General features: G+C 56.9%; 1 protein-coding gene and 1 long non-coding RNA gene across 3 annotated transcripts; one reads left to right on the top strand and one right to left on the bottom strand.

Annotated features, from left to right (window-relative positions):
- Window positions 1-8,281: 8,281 nt before the first annotated feature.
- On the bottom strand, window positions 8,282-14,314 carry LOC130148326 (uncharacterized). Of its 2 annotated transcripts, none has more exons than XR_008821523.1 (2): window positions 14,233-14,314; window positions 8,282-13,854 (listed from the first exon to the last, which is right to left on the bottom strand). It is a non-coding gene; the product is annotated as an uncharacterized LOC130148326 (long non-coding RNA). The 2 variants fall into 2 exon arrangements; XR_008821524.1 differs by having other exon boundaries at window positions 8,282-12,380.
- A 167-nt stretch (window positions 14,315-14,481) lies between these two features.
- Window positions 14,482-16,270, top strand: TMUB1 (transmembrane and ubiquitin like domain containing 1). The gene is made up of 2 exons (XM_056336786.1): window positions 14,482-15,010; window positions 15,391-16,270. The coding sequence occupies exons 1-2, from the start codon at window positions 14,607-14,609 to the stop codon at window positions 15,743-15,745; spliced, it is 759 nt and encodes a 252-aa protein (XP_056192761.1). The 5' UTR covers window positions 14,482-14,606; the 3' UTR covers window positions 15,746-16,270.
- The last annotated feature ends 196 nt before the right edge of the window (window positions 16,271-16,466 follow it).

Here is a 16,466-nt window from a genome sequence, read left to right as displayed (position 1 = left end):
CTGTGGGTGCCCCAGCCCTGGCAGTGCCCAAGGCCAGGCTGGACGGGGCTGGGAGCCACCGGGGCTGGGGGAAGGGGGCCCTGCGCGTGGCAGGGGTGGGACTGGGGGGTCTTCAAGGTCCCTTCCAACCCACACCATTCTGGGATTCTACAAACACAAGCCCTGGCTCAAATAGGAGCTGTTTGCAGAAATAGATTTGCAGGACTCCTGGGGAGGACCACTGCCTGGAGGACAGCCTCACCTGCAAAGCAAACGCAGGGGAGCCAGTCTAACAGCATTCCCATGGCAGGGATCTGCAGCTACAGCTAACGCTGAGGCAAGAGACCTTGACTGCCAAAGCCAGAGCCAAAGACCAAGGCACCAGAAAGCTGGGTGATGGCGGGGACTGAGAGCAGAGGATGTAGTGGGCTCACCCCATGCATCCTGCGGAGGAGATGGCTGCACTGGCCATGTCCCCTCCACCACTGACAGGGCGAGTCTGTGGCGGAGACAGGGCGAACCCCATGCAGAGCATGACAGCCCCGAGGGAGAAGCTGGAGCCAGCCAACGCTCCTGATGCAAAACCACATCAGAGCAGCAGGGGCTGAGGGCCCTGCTGTGGGACCTCAGCATGGGGCAGGAACGGACCCACCTTGGCAGGCTGTGGCAGCCCCTCGCCCAGGGCAGGGGCGCCCCAGCCCCCACGCCTTAGCCCCCAGCAGCAGAGGCGAAGGGGTGTCAGGACACCTGTCGCCCTCCTGAGCAGAGAGAACCTGCCCAAGCCCAGAGCAGTATCGGGCACTGACCAGTGTGGTGCCCAGGGGACAGCAACCCCCCCACCAAACCCCACTGCTCTGGCACAGCAGGACCGCAAGAGCAGAACCTCTCCCCAGATGGTGGGGGGCGACCAGGGGGCTGGTGTTACATCACACCGAGCGACAGCCCACCACCCAAACCGTGGCTTGCCAGGGGACCCCTCGCAAAGTGCACGGTGAAGCTGAGTGTGTCAGCTTGTGGATGGGGATGGACGGGCAACACGTCTCCCGGGCTGACCTGCACATTTCGGTATCACTCTAAAACATGACACAAACAGGAAAAAACGCGTGTGAAGGCCAGGACAGGGAGAGGTATGCAATACGTGGGACCAGAGAGGACGGGGCAGCGAGCATCTCCTGCCCCATGCAGGATGCCGCCGCCCAGACCTCATCGGGATGGGGTAGCACGGTGGGGGCTCCAGGGGCAGCAGTGTCCTGGGCCATGGGCCATGCAGGAGCAGGACACCCAAGCACAGCTGTCCCTGCTGGAGCTGGTGACAGCAACCGGGAGCACCATTACTGAGGCGTGTCCAGGTCCCTGTGCTCTCGCCTGCTGCTCCTCCATTTCCATTATTGTAGGGTGCGTTTTCACCTTTAGCACAAGACAAGAGCTTACCCCTATTCATCATTCAAATATTGCTTGGTAAGACACCATCTGGGTGTAATCATGAAATCACTGCTGATGAAATTTACAAAAAAGGAGCAGATAAACCACAACCATAGAACAGGCACACAGAGAGATGCAGCTAACTTGGCAAGCTGGTCCCACTCAGATAACATATATTTAAATAGTCAAACCAATCATCTCCCTGGTAATAAAAACTGTAGCCCCAAGATGAAGAAACAAGGTCTTTGCTCTAGGAAGGAAAAACATCTGAGAAGGATTCAGGGGTGGCACAGTAACAGAAGATGGTGCAAAACTGCCCCAAGAAGGCCCAGAGCAACTGCTGAGGGTTTAAAGGTGGATGTGATGAGGTACAGGCACAGACGGTGGATCTTTCTTCCAGCCACGGCACCAGCGAGATCTGCACTGACACAACACCTCCAGCTCCGGTGGAGACGCGCTGAAGGATGGAGAGGCTGCACAGAAGGGAAAAGCTGCGCTGGGGAGCTGGAAAAGGATTTTCAGCTCATGACTAAAAAAATCTGTGCCTGCATAGCTTGTCAGAAAGGTTCAAGAAGTAGAAATTATGGCAGGCAAGCACATTCAGGGAAGAAAATATTGAGAACTGAGGGTTCCTTCTTTCGGAAGAATAACAAGAACTGCTGGCTGCTGTGGAAACAGCACAAACAGAAATAAGCAGCAAGACATATTTTTAGTAGTGTTTTAGGAAGGTTTGCTACCAGAACATCCTCAATGCATAAAAATCCAAACAGAGCTTTTCTGGGAGGCAAGATTTGCCTGAACAGCAATTAGGAATCTCATTTCAGCGCAGGAAAGGACAAGTGCATCCCAGGACAAGGGCAAGGGCACGGCCCCCATCACCCAGGACAAGTGGCTTCTATCCAGGACCTCCAACAGAAGAAAAGAAAGGGCCAGTGGTACGGCTGTAACACACCATTTTTGTGAAACCAAACTTTTCCCTGAGCAGCTTTGCCTGGGGCTGATCTAAACACCACATATAACAATGCACAGGAATTGTACAACATCAACAGCTCAGCCCGTGGCTGTCACTGGCCTCACCTCTGCTCATCTCCCACCTTCTCTACCCTGCCTTGGCCAAGATAAACAGATTTGCATACATACATTGATTTTAAAAATAAGCTAGTTTTTGTAAAGGAATGAAAAAGAAGGAGCTAGACAGTGGTGCTGGAAAGGGCTGCAAAAGGCTGTTTTCACTCGTCCCCGCGTCCCAGGCCAGGCTCTGTAATCTGACCAGGTTGCTGAGAATGTTTAGCCTGCCCTTACAGACCGCCAGTGGCGGCGATCTGACAACTTTCACTCTATTCCAGTGCTCAGTTATTCTTAGAAAATTATCAAACTTTGAGCTCCCTTTCTGGAGCTTCAGCAATGATTCCTTTTTCTTGCTAAATTATTCCCTGCCTCTTTTCATCATCTTTTCCTGTATTTCAATACAGGCAAAGTCATTGCAATTGTCTCCTTTCTCAGCCAGAACAAGCCTGAGCTTTCGAGCTTTTCTCACTAACAGAGCTGAGGGCCTCAGACGCTGCGGCTGATCTCATGTGGGCTCTCTTGGCCCTCCAGACCCCCCTGTCACACAGGGTCCCACCCTCCCAGTGACAGACCCATGGCAGGTTTGTGGCTGGGCCCCCCAAGCCTTGCCAGCAGCTCGGATTCAGCCTGCGCCGAGCTCCAGCACAGCCCCGCCAGACCCTTGGCTATAAGCACATATACATTGCCTCTGTCCTGGGCTCTTCTGAGGTATCAGCATCCCAAGTGCTTGCAGCCCCCTCTGCAGCATCACCATCCCAGCCAGTGCGAGGGCAGGTGCCCTCGCACCCACACAGGCTTATCTCCCTCAGTGAGCACCCCGGGGCTGGTGGCTGTGCTCAGCACCCTCCTGGCAGGCAGCACCCAGCCCTTCCCCGCACCCTCTGCACAGCCCCGTCACCAGCACCCACGGGCGGCTGCTGGGATGCGATGAGAGACGGCGTTGGGATTTATCTGCGGCAAGTGATGGGTCACCCTCCATTCCTCCCTCCACAATCACAGACTCATCAGAGAATCATCCCTGTTGGAAAAGACCTTTAAGACCATCAAGGCCAAGTGTTAACCCAGTCCCCACTGGCCGCCTCTGCTTCCAGCAGACATGCAAGGCTCCTCACAGCCGCCCCGGCCTCTCACTCCGCACAGCCCCCCAAGCCCATGTCCCACCAGCAGCGCCGCCGTGGAGCGAGTGGGAAGACCTCTGCCGCCGCGGGCAGCTCCAGAGCCACTGCCTCATTGCGCCCATGCTGTGGTGCGGTGGGAGCAGCTGCGGCACTGGCTCCCATGGTGCTGCCAGCACTGGAAAATCAGAGCCCAAAGTTACTGAGAAGGCAGACGAGATCACGGAGAGAGGGGCCCACATTAATTGCAGGCAAACAGATGGAGTTGGTACTTACCATAGACAAGGAAGAAAAAAAATCAGGAGAGAACTGAAATGTACTGAGAGGCCACATCACATGACTGCAGCACGGGGGAAGTGGGGGAGGAAAGCGAGAGCTCACCGGGGAGATGAGCCCGGTGCTTTCTGGAAGAAAAGTGCACCCAAGGATGGTTGGATGGACACTTTCTGCAGACAGGGGCCACAGGGAAATGGAAGCTGTTTTTCAGGGTAAATTTCATGCTCAGAACCCCAACTTTCTCAGCTCAGGGGTGCTCTCCATCTGCAGCACTTCCATCTGATGCTGCCATTCGCAAGTGCCTCAAACTGGTGCTGCTGCCAAGAGAAGCAATGCCCCCTCCTCCTCCTCCTCCTCCTCCTCCTCCTGCCACTCCCACCCCCAGACCAGATGCTCCAGCACCTTGGTGGCCACAGACCCAACCGGCTGGAACCACCTGGCAGATGGAGAGGGTCAGCATCGGCTTGGCCAGTGCTGGACACAGCTCATGCGTGGCTGCTCACTGAGCAGGAGGGAGCCTGCCCCCACCCCATGGGGCCAGAGCCACAGGCCCTACATGGGCACCAGGTGGCAGGGGGGCCCACCTGCCCACCCAGTGAGCATGGGTCTGGGGGGAACAGGAGCAGGGGGCTTGCTGCTCTCTTTGGAACCCTGCTGGCAGCGGGGAGGCTGCCAGATCTGGTATGCTGGGAGGTGGCCCTGGCAGCCTGGGGGGTGAAGAAGAAGACAGCCATCTGCTCAGCAGGCAGAGCAGAGCCCTTTTCCAGCCCCGAGCCTGCTGCAGTAACAGCCCCAGGAGGCAGGAGGGGATGGGCAAGGGGACTGAGCGAGGGGACAGAGCGGTGCAGGTGTCTCCTGACAGGGCTGCAGAGGAGCCGCTGGCAACAGACCCCCAGGGTCTGTCTGGGGTGCGGGGCTGGGAAGCAGTGTCCCACAGCAGAGCTGAGGCGAGGGCTAAGGCCCAGGGCTGAGCTGGAATGGGTGTCCTGGCCCCACAGCAGAGAGTCTGTGTTGCCGGTGGGCTTGTCAGGGTGCACTTGGGACCCTCAGGTGCTTAATCACACTTGCTGTTAAAAACTGGAGCTTCATTTCTGTGGAGATGGCTCTGTCCCGGAGAGCCGGCTTGTGCAGGGCACAGCTGGGAGATGCTGCTCATCTTTCCAGGAGCCAAAGGGGGAGCAGGGAACCTCATCCCCTCCCCATGGCCACAGCCCCGGCTCAGCTTAGGCTGCCCTGTCCCCCTCACACACCCTGTGAGATTAGCAGCTCCTTTTCCCAAACCCATCAGGACTTTCCTCTGCTGTGGTTCCTGCTACAAAGCAGGCAGTTAGTGGCAGTGGCTTGGTGGGAAGGGAGGTGTTTCATCAAGAGATATCACCTTCAAGTCACAATAACTGTCCTTTTTGGGCTGGGGATGAGGCCAAGAGCTTTTTTCCCCAGAATAGCTGCAGCTCTTTAATCTTACTTTGGAGCTCGGTGGTAACCGCACACACTAATCCCATCCATATCTGTGCAAAGTGCGGCTGTCAGGCAGCAAGCAAACTGCAAATCCAAAATACATAGTTCAGCTGATGAAGCTGTTTCACACCGAGACCCGCATAGAGCCTTACAGTCACTGTGCTAATGATTTGCACGTGGTTTATTTAAGCACAGGAGATGGTCACTGGCCCAGCCAAGGGCAGACGTATCTGCAGAGTGCTGAGGACAAGCCCTAACCTGGTGAGAACGGAGGCTAGAGGGGTGCAGGGCAAAGGAGCCCCCCGAGCCTGGTGAGCCCCAGCAAAGACATGAGGACAGCAGATGAGGAGAGAGGGAGCTGGCACAGCCCAGCAGCAGAGCGGGGGATGCAGGTAGAAACACTGAGACATCCTTTGGAAAGGTGAAATTGTGAGTAATAAAGGAAATGGAGAGGACCATAAACCCTGGCAGATTAAATGTGTAAACACAGCAAGGCAGTGAGACTGCTCCGAGAAACAACGAACAAAGAGATTATACCCAACCATAAATCTTTTCTTCAGATGCATCAGGAGCACCCTGCTTCTGCCTTCCAGAATTCTGCAGGGCCAACAGGTGCCCAGACGCAAAAGGTAAACTGACAGGGCAGGGCCACTGCAGAGGAGCTAAACCCATTTTTTGCATCAATATTCCCTAGGAAGCACTGGGAGGGGGTTGTCCTGCAGGCACTCCTCTTTGCAGAGTGCAGCAGAGGACCTGTTTGGAGAGGCAGTGGCTGCAGAAGACACTGGAGGAGCAGAGATGATGGCACAGTGCTGACCCATGCTGCAGGGAGCCCAGGATGCATGACCTAAGACACAGAGATATTTACTGGTGGCTGTCTCAATACCTGGTGGGTACCTGGGTGGTGGAGGGTCCCAGGAGCGATGCCATCCATCAGGGGAGCTCTCGGGAAATCCAGGCCCGTAGGTTCAGCAGCTGCAAACAAGTAGGAGCTGCGGTGAGTAAAGCTACAGCAAGGTGCACTGATATGATCTGCTTAGGGACGATGATGTGAGCTTGCAGCCCAGAAAGCCCCCCGTGCCCTGGGCTGCATCCCCAGCAGCGTGGCCGGCGGGGCGAGGGAGGGGGCTCTGCCCCTCTGCCCCGCTCTGCTGAGACCCCCCTGCAGCGCCGCCTCCAGCTCCGGGGCCCCCAGCATAAGGAGGGCACGGACCTGTTGGAGCGGGGCCAGAGGCGGCCACGGAGATGGCCAGAGGGCTGGAGCCCCTCTGCTGCGCAGCCGGGCTGGGAGCGCTGGGGCTGTTCAGCCCGGAGAAGGGAAGGCTCCTGGAGACCCTGGAGCACCTTCCAGCACCCAAAGGGGCTGGCGAGGAAGCTGGGGAGGGGCTTTTCCCAAGGGCCTGCAGCGCCAGGACAAGGGGAACGGCTTTGCGCTGAGAGAGGGCAGATGGAGATCAGAGCTGAGGGAGAAATCCTTCCCTGTGAGGGCGGCGAGGCGCCGGCACGGGCTGCCCAGAGCAGCTGTGGGTGCCCCAGCCCTGGCAGTGCCCAAGGCCAGGCTGGACGGGGCTGGGAGCCACCGGGGCTGGGGGAAGGGGGCCCTGCGTGTGGCAGGGGTGGGACTGGGCGGTCTTCAAGGTCCAAGCCGAACCCACACCAACCAGGGATTCGGGGATTCTATGATGGGGGTGGCAGTTGTGCAGAGAAGTCCTGACCTTGAAGAGAGCCCTGAAGAGAGAAGAGAGATTACACACAGATAAGATGGTCGAAAGGTGAAGTCTGCTTTGATTCCCAAAGGGCTTTAAGGAAATCAGACAGCCATGGGACAGGCAGGACAGCCACAGGGTAAGCATCCAGTTCCCTAGAAGACTGGGTAAGGCAAGAGCAGACGTCAGCTCTTGCCATGGAGGTCCCCAGAGCAGCCCCCGGCGGGTCTGGTCTCAGCATGCTCCCCAGCCCCAGGGAGGGGCAGAGCTGCAGGAAGGGGTCCCGGCTCCCTTGGGTGCCAGCTGCCTCAGGTGTGGCAGGTCATTGCACCCTCTGTGGTGCCGTCAACCCTGCTGAACCCTGAGACCACCTTGCTCCCACGGCAGGCCTGCTCCAGAGAGAAAAGGGGCAGTTTTCAGTCTCTGGGCCGACCTTCCCCAAAACGTGTGGCACCCAGAGCAGCACCGGGTGCCGGGACTGGCTGCTTGCCCACCTGGGTGATGCCCTGCAGCCTGCGAGCAGCTCTCCTGTCCTGTCCCGGGAGCAGAGGCAGTGCAGCAGGCAGAAAGAAGCAGAAAGCAGAGAGGGAGGCCCCCGCTCACAGTGGTGCTGGCACACGACACTGCACCCACCATGAGGCCAGGAGCCAGCACCCACAGGTGCCTGGCCCACGCAGCTGCCATGTCTCACCCCGGCACTGTGCCAGAGATGCTGCTGGGCTCGGCACTGTTGCCCTTGCCGCACTCCAAGCCTGGCCGGAGACAAAAGCAATGCAGCAGTGAGTGGTCTGGGCCCTTTCCCACTTCCATCGTGTGTACTCAGACAAACGGCACAAACAAAACACAGTGGGGGCCAGCCGGCGAAGGCGACCTTCCACAGAGCGGAAGGGGCCAGTCCCCCAGGGGGCACGGGGAGCCCAGGCAGGGCAGGGGGTGACCCCATCTCTGCATCTCACTGGAGCAGCAGCGCTCTAGAACTGGGCATTGCTTTACATGAACAATATTTCAGAAGAATATTGAAAAATCAAAGAGATTCTGAAAAGACCCACGCAGAATGATTTGCAGGCTAGAGCGAGTGCCTTACAGCAGAAGATTTAAAGAGCACAATCTGTTCAGCTTATCCAAAAGAAGATTGAGGGGTGACTTGATTACACTGTAGAAGTACTTTCATAGGGAAATATTAAATGGCTCTTTAATCGAGCCAGGAAAGATATAAAAAGACTCAATCTCTGGAAGCTGAAGCCAGACAAATCCACATTGAAAATTAGACACAAAATTTTATCAGCAAGGGTGATTAACCACTGGATAAAATGCATTAAATTTGAACAGTCATAACCACTCAAATGATTTTGCTCAGACATGGCTTATTTTCAACATCCTGCAAGTTATAAATCCTGTTTCTGCCTCCTACACAGTGTATGTATTTTTTAAATCTGCTGCTTCTTGTGCATCCTTGCATTCAGCACCCTTAAGGCCCTGGGATCTTCTCTTCTGTTTTTGCAGCAGCTTCTCCCCCACTCTTGGAGCCTTGCTCTGCCTTACCTCCAGCGGGCCTCCAAAGCTGCATGCTTTAGCTGAATCACGGCTGCTGAAATCCTCCCTTTTACTCTCTCTGGCGTGTGCATCAAGTGTAAGTGATTTCTTCCCACCTTCCATGCCCCAGAGACTCTTCCAAACATCATGTACCAGGGCTCAACTCACTCTGCCTCGCTCTTCCTCTCCGTATGTCCACTCTTCCCACAGCCCCTGCTCGACACTCCTTGCCTCTTCCTGGGCGACCCCAACACACAACCTGCTCTGTCAAGTCTTGCCAGCTCTCCATCTGTCAAAAAAACTTTGTTCCAAAACCCACGCCACTGAATCTCCAAGGGCTTGACTTTTTAAAGTATTAAACAGAACCACCAAGATTATGAGACGTTTTTCAATCAGTGTTTGTTATTCTTTTTCTCTTCAGACCACATTTAAGCTTTGTGTGGTGCTGCACATCTGGACCCGGGCCCGGATTCTAGAAATTGCTTGGGTAGGGGTGCACCCTCGCCCAGCCACGGCAGGAGAAGAAACATGGGTGGTATTTTAAGGTTATTACACAAGTGGAAAAGATTCCCCACCAGTTTTCTGCTGCTGGTATCCCACAGCCAAGGAGCCAGAACATCTCAGTTCCTTGTCCTATAGGACTTACAGGCATCCTATAGCGCTTTGTTGGGTTAGTACAGCCCCGGGTTGCCTTCTCCACCCTCAGCAGAGCCAGCCTGGGAGGTGGGAGCTGTGGGACAGCTCTGTCAGCCCCGTACTGGCAGGGAGGTGAGATGGGCTCCTCAGGAACCCTCTGCTCTTGCTGGGAGCTCGTCAAAGCAGCCATGCTCTGGTTTGGGGAATCTGCATCTCCCCAAGACAGTTTGTCAGAAATGCCTCTGCGATCTCCAGCATCCAGGGCTTTTCTGTCCCAGAGGCAAACTTGTGGTCACCACCCTCTGCTAACTACAGCTTATTGAAACACCTTACTAGCAGCTAATAAATTTTTACTCTTCTGTGTGTTTTCTCTTTGTCTTCTTCAGCAGGTGCTCTGCTGCTCCCAAAGCTTTGTCTGTAGTGATTTATTCAGCTCAGATTAACATGGGTCCCACCTCTTTCTCCCTGGTGCAAATGCATGTCCCATCCCTGTCCTCCCTTATGTCTAACTGCTCTCTGCCCCTTTTCTGTCACTGGAGCAGTCACCCCAGTTGCCAGCTGTGGTCCAGTGACCATGTGACCATGGTCTAGTCCAGTGACCACGGACGGATTGGCTTTGTGGCCACTGGAGGTCCAAGGCCACCCAATGACTGCGGTGACCAGGCAGGTCGCAGCACTGCTTTGTCCGAGCGTGGAGGCCAGCACAAGCAACACCTCTGAAAAAAAATCAGGGAACAGAAAATCAGGGAGCATTTTTTCTAATTTGGGTGGTGATACCCAGACCAGCTCCCTCTCTGACCATCCCTGTACCTGGCTTCCTCCCACCCTCCGAGCCAGTCCCTGCCCAGCACTGACGCACCCCCCGCAGCCACCCACCCCCAGCCTCACCCCTTGTTTCTCCACACCAGGCACAGACCCAGGCTTTGCCCAGCACTTTCTGCATCAGCCTTAGTGACCCAGTGAAGGGGCAGCTCTTTCTTCCCAGCAGCTTCTTGCCTCTGCCCCCGGCACCAGGCTCACAGCTCAGTGCTGTGGGAGGGAGCAGCGCACCCACCACCCCACAGCACCTCGGGGGGGGGGGGGGGGGGGGGGGGCCCTTGCATGTACCTCCCTGCCCACCGGTCAGCTTGAGCACCACAGGCAGGTGGAGCAGGGCGACCTGCTCCCCAGCAGCCTCTGCACCCACGGGCACTGCCCGCCTCTGCTTCGAGAAGCCCCAGCTCAGCCATTGGCTGCCCATCTCCCTCAGTCCCTCGGCACACAGCATTGGGGTCCTTTCCCCACAAAGGGACGATGCTGTGCCACCAGGCTGTGGTACCCAGGGGTGGCTTCTCAGGATCTTCTTGCAGACCCCTCACTCCTAATGGGGAGGGGGCGTTTCACAGCCTGGTTCTCTGCAGTCCTTTGTAAATGCAGAGCTCATCCTTGCCTGGAGACGCTGCAGCTCAGCATCCTCAACTCCTCATGCTCCCACCCTCGAGCTCTTTTTTCTGGCCCAACTGCATTCCCCACGACAAGTCTTTGACTGGGGCTGACACCTCGCGCTGTTGGTGGGAGCTTCTGAAAGCAGTTTCATCTGCAGAGGCATTCATCTCCCCCATGTCTCTACTCCCACATGCGCTGAGCTTCCCTGAAGGCACTGAAAATGTCAAGCTAAAGAGACTCCTTGCTCCCACCGTGATGGCAGCGCCATGGGTGAGGGGGCATCTGCCCGGTGCCCCTGCCACCTCGCTGCTCCGGGGAGGGGAAAGCCAGCACCAGCAGAGACCTGGAGCTGGAAAAGATGCAAACAACAGTCAGGGATGCTCTGGTGTAAAATGACTGAATCTGCAACTTTCTGCTCTGCGGCGTAGATGCTGAGGGAAGTCACGTCAGGGGACTGCGTCTCTCCTCTGCTGGAGAGTCGTCCTCCCCGTGGGCTTCCAGGAATGACGGGTAAGCAAGAACGCCAGCAGCAGCCTATTTTTAAATTCTGCTGTGCATGCAAGAGCTCTGCTTTGGCAGCCCCACTTTTCAGCTCTCTCAGTGCTATTTGCAGGTCATTAGAGACTTTGCTCCCTGTGATCGCAGGACAAGTTCTGCTATGGAGTTCTGCAAGACAGCTGCACACAAAAAATATATTTTATGTTTGCAGTGCCTCCTGCTAATGCTAATATTACACTTACGCTGCCTGGAGCCTTAAGCTCTCCTATCACACATCTCATCAATCTACATTGCTGCAGTCTAACGATAAGCTGAAACCAGTAATGAAGAATGCAGATCAGGACTGAAGGAGGCAGCCGAGAGAATCACCACCTCGGGCTCCATGCCCCAATGCTGGGACTCCCGGTCAGTGCTCTGAACTGGGATTTCAACCTGAGCTGGAGCCAGGAGGCCTGGGCCACCCCTGACCCATCAGCCAGCCAGTCCCTCCCACCTGGAGGCAGTTTGGACACAGGAGCCCGGCAGGGAAAATGATTAATTCCTCAGAGCTACCCAGCCCCTTGGAATTACCTCAGCAGAAAGGATGCTGCAGTTTATGACCACTTCACATTTCTCCTGATTTTACTGTAGGAAATGTCTCATACCATCAAAACGACAGATCCTTGGAGGTGATGCCCTGGGGAAAGGGGATATTGTCACCCAAAGATCTCCCTTTCAGCTTCATTCCTTTACAGGGTTTTGTAGGTTTTCCCCTCCCACAAGTCTCCCCCTCCACTATCTCGTTTTGATGGTACAAGCCTTTTCTCCTCAAAATACAGAAATTTTGATCAAACTATTTTTGACCATGTTCACAATTATCTGAATGCTTTTCAGGAACACAGAAAAGCTGAGTCTCCAGCATTAAGCTTTAATACCAGATACTAATCAACCAAGAGAGAATTCAGCATAAATTATTTGAAATGTCGTTGAACATCAAAACCAAGTTGGAGGCAAAAACTACTCCACATCAAATATCCAGCTCTCTTTCAAACTCTCCTTCTTCATGAAGTCTGCAGGTAGGTTTAAACGCATCTGGGGAACTACAGTCCCCCAAAGGATCACTGGAACTCAGCCAGTTTTAATCTGCAGCTTCTCCCATTGCCCCATGTCATCTCTGTGCTTTGTAATCTGCTTACTGCCTGCCAGAGACCACGTCTTCACCAGAGCACAGCACTTCCAGAGGTGGGATCTGCCTGTAGTTTGCTGTCCTTTGACAATTGTCCACCTTGTTTTAGAATCACAGAATAATTTAGAATCATAGAATTGTTTAGGTTGAAAAAGACCCTTAAGATCACTGAGTCCAACTGTTAACCCAGCACTGCCAAGCCCACCACTAAACCACATCCCTAAGTGCCACATCTACAAGTCTTTTAAATCCCTCCAGGGATGGTGACTCCACCACCTCGCTGGGCAGCCTGTTCCAGTGCTTGACAACCTTTGCAGTGAAGACATTTTTCCTAATATCCAATTTAAACCTCCCCTGGTGCAACTTCAGGCTATTTCCCTTTGTCCTATCACTTGTTAGTTTGGAGACCAACCGCACCTCGCTACACCCTACTTTCAGACAGTTGTAGAGTGAGAAGATCTCCCCTAAGCCTCCTTTTCTCCAGGCTAAACACCCCCAGTGCCCTCAGACACTCCTCATAAGACTTGCTTTCTAGACCCTTCACCACTTTTCTATATATAAAGCAAAGAACAGGATATCGATTAAATTATAAAAATACTTCTACTGTTAAGAGGAACTGATGACTTCATGCTCCTTCAGTTGCATGAGAAATTTCATCTGAAAGGTTTCACAGAATCATCACAGAACAGTCTGGGTGGGAAGGGACCTTCAAAGGTCATCTAGTCCAAGCCCCCTGACATGGGCAGGGACATCTTCAAATAGATCAGGTTGCTCAGAGCCCTGTCCAACCTGGCCTTGAATGTTTCCAGGGATGGGTCATTGACCACCTCTCTGGGTAACCTGTGCCAGTGTTTTGCCACCCTCAGTGTAAAAGATTTCTTCCTTAAATCTAGTCTGAATCTGCCCTCCTTTATTTTAAAACCATTGCCACTTGTCCTGTTGCAACAGGCCCTGCTAAAAAGTCTCTCTCCATCTTTTTTTTAAGCCCCCTTTAAGTACTGAAAGGCTGCAGTGAGGTCTCCTGGAGCCTCCTCCATGCCAACTCTCTCAGCCTGTCCTCACAGAAGATGTGTTCCAGCCTTCTGACCATTTCTGTGGCCTCCTCTGGACTCGCCAACAGATTTCCAAGGACACCCCATAAACCAGGAAAGGAGCGGTTGGAGAACAGCCCTGCAGAAAGGAATCTGGGGGTGCTAGGTGGCAGCAGCTCAACAGCAGTCAGCCAAGAGGGCAAACCACATCCAGCGGTGCCTCAAATGCAGCAGAACCAGCCGCTCAAGAGAGGGGATTATCCCACTGTATTCAGTGTTGGTGCAGCCTCACCTCAAGTGCAGTTCTGGCCCCAACCATTTAAGAAGGATGAGAAGGTCCTTGAATGTGTCCAGAGAAGGCCAGCAAAGCATGCCCTCTGAGGAGCAGCTGAGGACTTTAAGCTTGTCGAGTTTGGAGAAAAGGAGGCTGGGGGGCAACCCCATTGCTCTCTGCAGCTTAACTGAGGAAAGGACATGGAGGGGGAGGTGCCGATCACTTCTCGCTGCAATCCAGGGACAGGATGCCTGGGAATAGCTCCAAGCTGCACCAGACCAGACATTAGGAAGCAATTCTGTACCAAGAGGGCAGTTAAACACCAAAACAAGCTCCCTAGAGAAATGGTCATTGCCTCAAGCCTGTCAGTGTTTTAAGAGGCACTTATGCCCTTAATAACATACTTTAAGCGTTGGTCAGCTCTGAAGTGATCCAGCAGTTGGACTAGATGATCCTTGTACATCCCTTCCAACTGAAGTAGTCTATTTTACCCTATCCTGTCAGCACCCCAACAGCAATCCTTCCCTCCTAAGCCTCGCCAAGCGCCACCGCATTAACGCCAACACCCCAACGCCTCCCTGTGAACCCAGGCCCAGCTGCCGCCATCCTCGCAACCCCTTCCTCCAGCCACCCCGCAGCACCGCACCTCCTCAAACTGGGCCCTGCAAAGCGGAGTATTTCTCAAACCGGTAATGGCGGAGGAGGGGAAGGGCCCTGGCCGAGGTAGCCGCACGGCGCATGCGCAGCTTGGCGCAGGGCACGCTGGGAAGTGTAGTCCCGCCCTCTGCCTTGGCACACCCTGCGGCAGAGGGCGGGACTACACTTCCCAGGGTGCATCGCGGCGGGTGCCTTTGCGCAGGCACCGAGTAGAACTACATCTCCCGGAGTGCCTTGCAGTTAGGCGGAAGCGGTTGCGATGGCGGCAGGTGAGGGGCCCGGGCCGCTTGCGGCTCCGGTTGCCGGCGGCTCGGCGGGCTGACCGCCCCGCTCTATGTCCGCAGGTCGGTAGGCGGTGCCGCCATGGCGCTGATCGAGGGCGTTGGCGATGAGGTGACTGTGCTCTTCGCGTTGTTGCTGGTGGTCGTGGTGTTGGGGCTGGCCTGGGCCTCCACCCGCGCCCCCGAGCCTGCTGCGCCGCCCCGAGCCGCCGCGCCGCTCTCCGAGGAGGGCCCGAGCGCTGCCCCGACCCCCGTGGAGCACAAGGCCCCGGCGGCGGCGGCGGCGGCCCCAGCGGCTGCCGATGGGGCGGGTGGGCTGGCGGCGGGGCTGCGGCCCCGGGCCGGCCCCACACCCGCGCAGGGCCCCCTCAGTGAGGGGGACGGCGGCCCCACCGAGCCCACCATGGTGCTGCGGCTGAAGTTCCTCAACGACACGGAGCGCCTGGCCCGGGTGCGCCCCGGCGATACCGTCGGGGCCTTGAAGAGGTGAGGGGCAGGGCACACCGGTTCTCCTGCGGCACCGCTCGGGGATGTCCCGACTGGGGGCGTCCCCGAGCCCCGCTGGCCATGCCTTCTTTCCCTGGAGCAGCTGGGAGCTGCCACCCTTGTCCTTGTGTGGGTGGTGTGTGCCCTTGGTGCCTGGGCCTGTCCCTGGTGGGGCCATCAGGTGACCTGTCCTGGCAGGTGCCTTGGCTTCTGGTAGTGCCCCCAGGGCGGCTGATGGCAAAGCGCAGGCACAGGGGTGCAGGCATTGCGCAGGCAGGGTGGGTGGATGGGTTGGTTTGCCGCCTGCCCCTGGGGGGATGGATGGAGGGGTGTGTGTCCTGGGGGGAGTGTGACAACTCCCTCCTTGTCCCCTGCCCCAGGGCCTATTTTCCTGGGCAGGAGCAGCAAGTGCGGCTAATCTACCAGGGGCAGCTGCTCCGCGATGACACCCAGAGCCTGGCCGCCCTGCACCTCGCACACAACAGCGTCCTGCACTGCCACATCTCCCAGCACAGCCCGGCCCCCGCGCCCACCGGCTCCCACGCCTCTGCCGACCCCGTACACGCCGCCCTCAACGTGGGCAGCCTCATGCTGCCACTCTTCGTGCTGATGCTGGCCGTGCTCTGGTACTTTCAGCTGCAGTACCGCCATGTCTTCACTGCCACCGCAACCACCTTCCTAGCTGGCCTCACCCTCCTCTTCAGCTTCATGGCCTTCACCATGTACCGCAGATAGCACGGCCCCATGCCCAGAAAGGAGCCGCCACACCCGGAGAATGCGTGGTCCCGGGTGGAGACTGCCTGCTGCACCTGAGCCTGGGGGGTCCACAGACTGTGTCCCCCGGGGGCTGCAGGACCTGGCAGGGCCGGTGCCCCGGTAGGAGGCAGACAGCCTGCCCGCACGCTGTGGCTTGAGGGCTGGGCAGTGCTGCAGCTGGAGCCAGGGTTGTCGCAGGAGCGAGTGCTACCTCTGGGGATGGGGGGGGGGGGGGGGGGGGGGCGGGGTCCGAGTGCCCCCCAGCCCTGTGCAGAGAATCTGCCTGGCTCCCCCACCCCACATGCCACTCCCGGGCCTATGCACGGGAGAGCCCTCCTGCCCGGGCCTCTGCCACTCCGCTGGGACTGCTTGCCCACGGCAGGACAGTCTGGCCGCCCGGCACCTCCCGGAGCCTGCTCCCCGGGAATTCCGGGGCTCCTGGCGGGGGGCAACATGAGCTCCCCGCCGCTCTGTTACGATTAAAGAGAAAGGACTGTGAACGGTCGCGGCCTCCCGGTTCTGCTGCTGCGCCGCCGGGGGAAGGGCGGAAGGGGGGGGCACCGTGGCGGCGGCAGGGGCGGGGGCGGGCCCTTGAGGGGGGCGGGGTTCTCTGGCGGGGCGGGGCCTGCGCCTCAGGCTGCGCGTACCGCAGGGCTGTAGCTTGCGCGCGTGCGCCGGCAGAGCCGCCCCGCCCCTTCGC

This window comes from Falco biarmicus, chromosome 4 (assembly GCF_023638135.1).
Source record: "Falco biarmicus isolate bFalBia1 chromosome 4, bFalBia1.pri, whole genome shotgun sequence".
Lineage (NCBI taxonomy): Eukaryota > Metazoa > Chordata > Aves > Falconiformes > Falconidae > Falco > Falco biarmicus.
Note: the sequence above shows the minus strand (reverse complement) of the source record. Positions and strands in the feature narration are given on the sequence as shown.